Genomic DNA, 10,062 nt, shown 5'->3' on the forward strand with positions numbered 1-10,062 from the left:
TTCTAGATCCGTAAAATTGTGGATGTATATTATGAGCCTAGAAATTGGCTTGTTGCAGTTTGAATTGTTTTAGAATTGTTTTAGAAATTGACTTATATATAAACTTACAAAAAATGTTATCTTTCAAAACGTATTAAGCCTCAGACATATTTATCTTCTTCATCTCCTTTTGGTTCTATGTGAATCACCATCTCTTGAGGTATTTTTGAATCAAATATCTTGCCATGAAACCCTCTTAAACTTCTATGAATCAAAATCAAAGAATTTTTACGTTTTAGCCAAATTGTAAGCTTTATCAACAAAATCAACTTCCTTTGATCGTTTCTAATATAAAAATCATGTAGGATCTAAATTCATATGATATAGGACCGACGAAATCTTGTTTTATCCTATTGATTTACCATGGTCATTTTATAAGTAAGAATACTAGGCTAACACAACAAAAAAAGTTAGGTTCTAGCATCATAATTCTTTCTAAAAGTGTGTATTTCGACCGAAAATTTATAAAAGTTCACCAACTAATGGTGCTATGCATTTATTACCAATTTCAACTTTTAGAAGATAAATAACCATAATGTTCACATTCACCAGCACACGAGATGAGATAAACAAAAACAAACAAGCCCCCTAGCATAATCGATACCGTATACATCAAACGGTTCCTATTCATTTGAACTCCATCTTATGATCTTTCTACTTTTATTCACATGCCAATTTAGTATCAAAGCTGCTCAAGCAAATGGCAAATGCCTGAAAGGCAGAGAGAGGATAACGATAGTCCATAGTGAACATATCCTTACCCACTTTCCCAAACTGTAGTATCATCTCATCATGGTCTGGTTGCCCTTGCTTCTGTGATGATACCGATGTGGTCAATGCTCCAGCGCCGGGCTGAACCGTTGCAGCGGATACCAACTGGAAGTTTTTTACTGAAGCTACTGTCACTCTCCCTCTGAAGTTAAGGCACCAGCACTGCAACTTTTGGTGCCACCTCGGGGGTTTATTTTTCAGTACCAAAGGTCGTTCCTTTCCTTTATCTTCTTCTCCTTGCGGTCCAACAACGTCTGAGAACCGGGCGCTGGTGAAATCTCCCGAGTCGTCGACTATCTTTGAGGAACCGATGCTGCGGAAAGATTCATCAAGGGAACGTTGTAGAAACTCAGGTTGGCCAGGGACAGTACCACCGGGTTCTAAAGCTAAGGAAGGGATAGAGTGCATAGTGCAGTTCATCCTGCGAGGTCTACGGGTTCCAAACACGTTAAGCTCGTATGTAACTTGAGCGATGTTGTAACTTCCAGAGGGGACCTTGGGAGAGACTTTCTCGGAGTTGAACCTAGGACTCCGGTTTGGTGGGGACAATATCTGGCTACTGTTGTACGCAGGAGCCGTATCATATACTATAAATTTTGTCCCTAGAAAGTTAGACCTGAAAATGAAGTAAGACAACGTTTGTCAGAATTAATCAAGAACTATACATTTGGACGAATGATTTTTTTTTTAATCTTTTCACCTCAGTTTGCCAATGTAAGTGCTGCTTGATCTTGATATGTTGTCTGCATCCATTGACATCACATACTCTGTGTATGTAGTTCTCCGTGTGCGCTTTGCCGAGAGAAGAAACTTTCCACTTTAAACAAGTAAGGCTGTACAAATTTGACAAAGGTTAGTACTTAGTAGTAATATCAAGAGTCAAAAACCAAGTAATAGATAAAATTTGAGTTCTTGATATTTTCAAGATCTTGATAAGTATTGAATTTAATCATAACTAAGACATATATATGGGTTCTACTACATTTTGAGTCCAAATGATCAAACAGAGTTTACTGAAGCAGAGGTTTAGTAACGTCGACAAACACGAATGAGTTACCAGGACTAAGAGAAAGGTAAAGATGGTAAGTCATATTAGACTTGTCCCTTTTGATAAAACATTGTATGGTTCCGTCCCTAGGCCCGGGCTGCACCATCAAAAGAGTTTGTCAGAATAACCGAGATAATGTCGAATGGAAGTAACGAATAACAAAACCTCGAACCTGTTTCAATGAAACTGGAAATGTGAGTTTGCCTGAGAACTCAGGACTTTTCACAATATCTTTGCACATTAGTCTCCATGTCTTGCAAACACCAGCACAAGCAACAACTTGCTTACGAGCAGGCCAAGTGCTCTTGCTATCATCCAACTTTTTCATCACATCTCGTAACAGCGCAGCCGGTAAATTAGCCCAACGAGTGTTCTTGATTACAACAAGATCTTCAATATGTGTCTCAACAGATGCACCGTGAGATTTACTCCTCTGATGAGTCCCATTAGACACTCTAACTTCGAAACTACGTCTCGAAAAGCTTCCTATACTATCTCTAACATCACGAACAATACTACCAAACGACATTTTTCCGAATACCAAAGCTTCTACTTCAGAAAAACGCTGCAAAAACATTTTCTTAGTATAATATAACCTTAACATAAAGTCCTCAAATCTCTATGAGAAGAAACATCAAGTTAACAGATTATACCAAAGCTACCTAAATTAAACAATAGGAAATATAATAAATGGAATTATAGAAATGTGAAGACCAAGAAACATTGAGAAAAAGTTAGGTGCAACTAACCAAAATCACCACAAAACCTCAAAGTTAAACTAATTTTATTTCCTTTATTTTACACAAATTCTTGATATTCCAACAATTATTTTCAAGAAATCAATCTCTTTTGATAACCGTACTAAACTTAAACTTTTGTCTACCTCACTGAATTCCAAAGAAGCTAACATAAGTTTCAAGAACACAAACCTAAGATTTCAAGAACACAAAAGACTAAGCTTTCTTTGCAAAATCATGAGACTCAGAGGTCAGATCTTTGGGTTGCAAAACAAAGCGATCTAAGCTAAACCAATAAAAGCCAAGCAAAACTAATGTTACAGACAGATCAGAGAAGACATACCTATGTCTTCGTTAGTTTAAAAGAATCTCTGTTTTCTTTTTTTCTGCTCTCTCTGATTATCTTTGCTGTTTTTTCTCAGTTTAGTTAGCTTACCTTTTCTTGCTTGTTAAAGAGTCCCGGATTACAAGACTCTATTTAAATACAGAACAATTTTATGAGCTTGCCAAGATTTTGTTTTGTAAAAAGTAATTTATTTGTGATTTCCTTAATGAGTACTGAGTAGAATACATTCCATTATTTTGTATGATTCGGTGACCAAATGACACGAGTATTCTATGGACGGTGGATTTACTTAGAAATGTGAGATAGGCTTTTAGCCAAGGTGTTGAAGGGTCTCTATTAATTCCCTTTTCTGATTCTATGAAATTGTTAAAGCATTTAAAGACAAAGTCTTGTTACAATGGTATTTTTAACAAGTAGACAAACTAAGTTAAACCAACAAAATGATATTTATAGAATTTAATACAGCTAGATATGAGAATATAATACTATTAAAATAAAATAATTTTATAAGAAACTTTAAACGTGTTGAATATCTCTACAATAATTAATTGAGAAGTAGAAACACACCATATTCAAAGTTAGGGCATTGGAGGCCTGTGGTTAAAAGTTGGAATGATTTGTCCTAAACACCCTTAATGAATTGTTCTTCTCGAAATTTCTTCTTCTTCGTAATTAGGGGTATATAAGTCTAATCGTGTGTTGATCTCTATACTAATGTCCTAAACACCCTCGATTTCGAAATTTTTTGTTCTTAATTGTTAGGGGTATATAAGTCTAATCGTGTTTTGAGATGATTAGTCTTAATCACCCTTAATGAATACACTATCAAATTCAGTTTTCTATTTTTTGGTGAGGGTAAAACAATAAAATCGTGTGAATTTTATTAAAATATGGAATATTTCGTTTTTTAATATTAAAATATAGAATATTTCGTTTTTTAATATTAAAATATGGAATATTTCGTTTTTTTAATTTTTATAAAAATTTAAGATAGATATTAAAATATCTTACGAATATTTGTATCAAGAAATTTTCCAATTTTAAAAAATAAATTTTTAGAGATAATTACGACAGTGTGCCCTAGATTTTAAGCTATAAATATAGAGCCGCAGCCACACCATTAGAACTCAGATTCGTTAGCCTAAACATATCGTTTTGATATTATAGCTTTTTTTTTTGTTGCTTTGGTTCTTTTATGGATCGATTTTTTTATTTTGCGTTATTATTTTTTACTTTTTCTTGAGGTTATATTTGTATTGTTATTATCTTGGTCTATGAATTATTAAGATTGTTATTGTTTTGCTGATTTGTATCGTGTGAATTATGTTTTAGGTAACCGCTCATGGGAGTTTCTATCAAGAGATTGAATGAACGAGTTGATGAAGACATGCCTTTTCATTAAATTCATTAACAAACTTTTTACATCAATCGTGAGTCCTCTTTAATTTTAGTTAGCGCTTCTCTTATGTCTCTTTGTAAATTACTTACAATTTTATAATTTGTGTTGGTTTAATTATTGATAGTTGTCTCTCATCGGATCTGATGTAAAATAATTTTTTACCATGCACTACATAACGAAATATTTTTTTTTTTGTCAACGTTACTCATAGTTTTTGTGTTTTTGAAGGCGGAGCATTGCGCTGATGCGGAAGTGATTTACAAGTTTTTGGAGGTCAATGAGATTGATAAGGTATATTATAATCGACTATGTTTTAGATTTTTTTTTGTTTTTTTCTTTTTATTTTGTATATTGGTTGTTGATTATTTTCTTTGATTATTTGTGTGATTGAGACCTTTTTTTTTATAGAATATTTGTTATTCGTAGAAATAATTATGTCGTGTTATTATATGAAAGATTTGATAAATTATTGGAACTATGTTGGTCAAGGTTCTCGAAGAACTCATCTCTACGTTTAAATCGATCTGATATAAACATGTATTTTTGTATATTAATATTTCTTAATTTTATGAGTTTTTTTTTTATTATTAGATGACTACGAGAAGGTAATCTCTAATCTACTATTTTTATTTGTATTTTGTTATGAATTATTTATATGCTTTCTTTTGTTTTTAGAAACTCTAACATTAATTTGCTTTCTAAAACATATTGAGTCTATTTTTAAGCTCGGGAAAAACAGAGTTCTCTAAAACGATATCGGCCGAGATTGCATAGGCATGTCTATCGTGATGAAATTGTTAAATAGATATTGGGCTTTTAAGCAATTCTATCACTTTGAATCCTTGTAGTCGTGAGAGAAAAGTTTAGGGTTTGATTGTTTCAGTTTTGATTAGTGAATTGAAAGATGCCGCAATTTCCACATATGATTTTTACATTCAATCATAATTTGGATGTGTGGAAATTAATACTTGAATCGATGGAGAGAAGATTACAACTGACGTGTGAGTTAATTTGTGTATTTTATGGTACATGTTTTCTTCATGGATCAAAAAGTTCAATCCCATCTTTAGATTCAAAATATATTTTTTAATTTCAGTTTTAGGCGACTAAAGGATTGAATATGCTATGAATATGTAATTTTATATTCTTTTGTTTATTTAATTGCCATTAACCTATTTTGACTTTAATTTATATGTTTTATTATGAGAGATAGGAAAAATAGCTATCCTATTTTGACTTTAATTTATATGTTTTATTATGAGAGATAGGAAAAATAGCCGATCAGTGATTTTTGGTTGTCGGAGACTTTGATCCGAATGAGCGACGGTGATGAAAATATGAGTGGTGGATAGAGACGCAAGGGATCGGTGAAGTTGTTTAATACACACAAGGGGTTTGGTTTCATCACACTAGACGACGGTGGTGAGTGGTGACGATCTCTTCGTTCACCAGTCCATTAGCTCTGAAAAATTTCGTAGCCTTGCCGTTGATGAAGCTGTTGAGTTCAAGGTTGAGGTTGACAACGCCAGTCGTCTGAAGACTGTTGAAGTTTCTGGACCCGAGGGTGCTCCTGTTCAGTGAAATAACGGCGGTTCATCTGGTGGACGTGGTGGTTTTGGCTGTGGAGGTGAGGACGTGATGGTGGAAATTATTAAGGAGGATATGGTGGTGATGGTACTTGCTTTAGGTGTAGTGAACCAAGTTATATGGCGAGAGATTGTTCTCAAGGTGGTGGAGGATACAGTGGTGGTGGAGGTGGTTGAAGGTACGGTATGTTGTAGGTGGAGGTGGTGGTACTTGCTTTAGTGGTTTTATTTGTTTCGTTTAATTTTGTACCAATTTTATCATTTGTATTAAGTATTTTATAACTAGAGACGTAGGTACATATGACAAATGTGAATGTTTTTATTTATGAATTATAAAACATGTTGTGTTATATGTCATTTAGCTTATATAATATTTAAAACGTTTGTGGATATCTAAGAAGTGAAATTATTGGGGCCGGAGTTATTTGACGAACACATCAATTGGATTTAAAAAATCTTTTAACAATATGCTATGTGTCATTATTTCATCTCATAAGTGATATTTCATTAAACTTTAATCTATTATATACTTTATGAAATTTTTTAGATTAAATCTATTGGATACGATATCTATGATTCTTACACAAAAGATCAAAGTTTACAAAAAAATCTTTAACAAAATCTCTATAAATTTTGACTTCGATTTTATTTTGCGAGAATATAAGGATAAAATTGTAAAAATTTGATAAAGACTTTAAAATTTTTAAATAATGATGTGAATATTTTTATCTCGAAATTGTTTAATTAAGAAAGTTAAAATTCGTAAATATTGAAGATAATGTCTTATGAATCAAGGATATAATCCGTCAAGGTACTAATATTTAAATAATTATATTATGATTATAATTTTTCCACCATGTATTTTATAATTTGAAATACATTTTTGTTTTGAATTAAAATTAAAAAATTAAAATCTGTAAGGGTAGTTTCAGAAAAGGATGAAAATAAAAAAAGACACAAAGTTCTTTTATTCTTAAATATATTGACATGTGATTTTCATCCCACATACTATTTTTAAATTATGTGTTTATTATATACATATAGACACTTATATGATTAATTAAAGATTTGCTCTCTATAGTAGTATTTAATTAGATATTTTTTAAAATTGTTCATATAACTTTCTCTTTGCTTTTAAATTGTTTCAGTTTTATTAAATTTAGTGATCACTAGAGGAAAATCCGGGCGTTAATAATTGACATTTTTAGATTAATTAACTTAAGTTTAAATTCAATTTTAGTTATACATTAAAAAGTCATATGATATTGTATTTAGCATTTTAATAAATATAACCTATATGATACTATTAATCTATTCATTCTAATTTATATTTACAAATTGAAATTTATTTTTTGTTTCTTATTATTACTTATATAGTTTTTTTTCTCATCTATATAGTCTCTAATAATCTTAAAGGAAAATGATCTCTTCATAATAGTATGAAATGTACCTTTTCTAATAGTAGTTTTAATTTTGGAGAAATTCCAAAAGCTTTTCAAATTTATCTTCTTTAGTTATGTTGTTAAGGATTTGAATATGTGTAATTTGATAACTTGGTTTCTAATGTTATGAAATCTTGAAGAAAAATAACAAAAATATCATTATTTTTAAATAACCAAGCAATGGATTAGCAAGTAAAGAACGATGGTTCTTGTGTGATACTACATCATTGACTTTGATCGTGTTAAGAAGTCAATATTCAAATTCCCTTTAAATGTTTTGATTAGTTTATTTTTTCACTTTATATGTAAAAGCTATAACTTTTCTTTCCCATTTTATCAGCGGCTTAAATTTAAAATCACTTTCGGAATTTTAGCAGCCAAGTTTTCAATTACTTTCAACCTAATTATTTTAGTTTGTTTGAACAAATTTGACCTAATTATCTCAAAGCTTGTACTGAACGTATCCAACACATTCGCTTCGACATAACGACAAGAGCGGAGTAGGGAAGACAAAATTTTGACCTCATGAATTTTAACGTCTTGACAAACTTGATATATGGTCATATTGAAATAAACTGCAAGCATGTAAGAAAAAAGTTAAATCTTAGTAATATGAAAGTGTATGTAAATGGGTCATTCTTATTATTTATAAAAAAAACCATTGAAACTTTTTGAGAAAAACCACATGCTAAATGTTTTTTAAAGGAACATTATTTCATTACACATTTTAATTTTCATTGAAATTGATTCCAAAACTTACGATGAAAGCCATATATAATACTATCAAATCCAAGTGAAAGTATTTTATTTTTGTTCATCACAGTGCGTTGAAGTTTTGTCCTACACATACACACATCATCTAATCACACGTATAGAAACAAAATATACATAGAGGGATGAATCTTTATGTTAGTAGAGCAAAAATACCTCTAAAGCGTGAACTGAGATTTTTACGCTTCAGTTTTTCTAATCTAAGGGTTATCTTGGGTAGTCGGCTTCGGCAATTCGCTTCCAAGGTGCTGCGTGCGAGCAATCGAGGAACTGAGCAAGGTAAATGTTGGCGGATTCATGATTTCGGAGGATGATGCTGGTCTCTTCCACGAATTTGTATCTACTATTAATTACACTTTCGTAGAGTGAACTTCTCTAGAGTGATCCAATGATGTTGATGACCACGCCAAATTCATCAACATTTGAGAAGTAATAAGTGCGATGAATTTTGATTGGGTGGCTTAGGGGGAATTCCAAAAGCTAAAGTTTGGGCGAGGGGAGTCTCTTGAGTGACCTATTATATACTATGTGTCAATGAGACGTGGATAATTGTAAGTGGTTTTTAAGAGTGATGTGGCATCTTGCAAAATCTCTGCTTACGTGGCTTCCTCTAAAATGCTTTTGATTGTGCTGATGTGGATATATTGAGAGGCCTCAATGAACACCTTTTATTAGTAAGAGATGTTGCCAGAACTAAGAGTTGATTCGTATTATTAACACTGCTCATGCCGCATGTATGTAATTTAATTTAGATCACTTTTTAGCTTTGTTTTGAATTATTTTGGAATATGAGTTCTACATAACGTGAGTTTATTTTGTAAGTTCCTTTTTTTTTCTTATATTGTGGAGTGTGATCAAGCTGCTTTTGGAGAAGTGAATTAGTTCAATATGATTCATGTTTCCTATGATCACGATATTCTTCATCACTCCATCTACAAACTTATAAAAAAAACAATTGTAAGTACACGATTAGATTGTTTGTGTGTGTGCTTGATTTAGTGTTTGTAGATATTTGTTTTGTAAGCAATATTTTTTTTAATTAAAATTTAAAACAAGTACTAAACCCAAACTTTATTTGTTAGGATTTTCCGGTTTAATTGAGAGTCATGTTTCTGATATGATTTTTGCTCTGTCTTTGTGTTATCATCAACCGGAATCAGCCATGGTGAATTATATAGTGAAGCAATACGTTGTTGCAATAGAAGGAGATACGACATTGGTCGCAGTGGAGAGCATGTATGTTATAGGAAAGGTCAAAATGGCATCGAAAACCCTAATCGGAAGAGAAAGAAGAAGATGGTGATGATATGAAATGTTAACAACGTTACTTGAGCACGTAGCTGGAGATGAGGATGAAAAGAACATGTTCCACATCCTTTAGTATCTTGAAATCTTTCTTTTGCAGGTGATAGAGAACACAAAAGTTATGATTGTATCTATAGAGGAATGAGAAGGAACAGATGGAAGACTCTTACATACCGGTAAAAGAAAGAGAGGAGATAGCATTAAGGGAACTCGAATGTTTGAATCTGATACAGGCACTCAGTTATTGTTGTTGTTACCCTGAGGTCGCTTCACCAATGCTACGGTGATCATGCATTGGTTTTATCTAAATTTTGTTCGTTTAGTTTGTAGTCATGCATGCCTTTGTTTATATGTTAACCTCAATTTCTTAGTCCGTTAGTGGTTTTACTTGTACAAACAAGGGAAATACCGCTGATGTTGAATACTTACTTCATATTTGAACGTGGAGGACGATCTTGAGACCAATGAAGATGAAGAAGAAGAATTAAGAATATTATTGGTATACAGAATAGAAAATGAGTGAATATTATTGGTATACGGAATAGAAAATGAGTCAAGATCATTAGTGATTCAAAACTGATCAATTAAATTCTGATATATAATAGTTATTTATAATGG

General features: G+C 31.9%; 1 protein-coding gene and 1 pseudogene across 1 annotated transcript; one reads left to right on the forward strand and one right to left on the reverse strand.

The window, feature by feature from the left end:
* Positions 1 to 562: 562 nt before the first annotated feature.
* LOC9327322 (tubby-like F-box protein 5) lies at positions 563 to 3,071 on the reverse strand. Its single transcript, XM_021011420.1, has 5 exons — positions 2,939 to 3,071; positions 2,031 to 2,423; positions 1,868 to 1,955; positions 1,511 to 1,643; positions 563 to 1,426 (listed from the first exon to the last, which is right to left on the reverse strand). The coding sequence occupies exons 4-5, from the start codon at positions 1,567 to 1,569 to the stop codon at positions 700 to 702; spliced, it is 786 nt and encodes a 261-aa protein (XP_020867079.1). The 5' UTR covers positions 1,570 to 1,643; positions 1,868 to 1,955; positions 2,031 to 2,423; positions 2,939 to 3,071; the 3' UTR covers positions 563 to 699.
* Positions 3,072 to 5,646: 2,575 nt separating this feature from the next.
* On the forward strand, positions 5,647 to 6,168 carry LOC9330020 (annotated as a pseudogene).
* The last annotated feature ends 3,894 nt before the right edge of the window (positions 6,169 to 10,062 follow it).

Source organism: Arabidopsis lyrata (genome assembly GCF_000004255.2).
Source record: "Arabidopsis lyrata subsp. lyrata unplaced genomic scaffold ARALYscaffold_1, whole genome shotgun sequence".
In the NCBI taxonomy this organism is placed as follows: Eukaryota; Viridiplantae; Streptophyta; class Magnoliopsida; order Brassicales; family Brassicaceae; genus Arabidopsis; species Arabidopsis lyrata.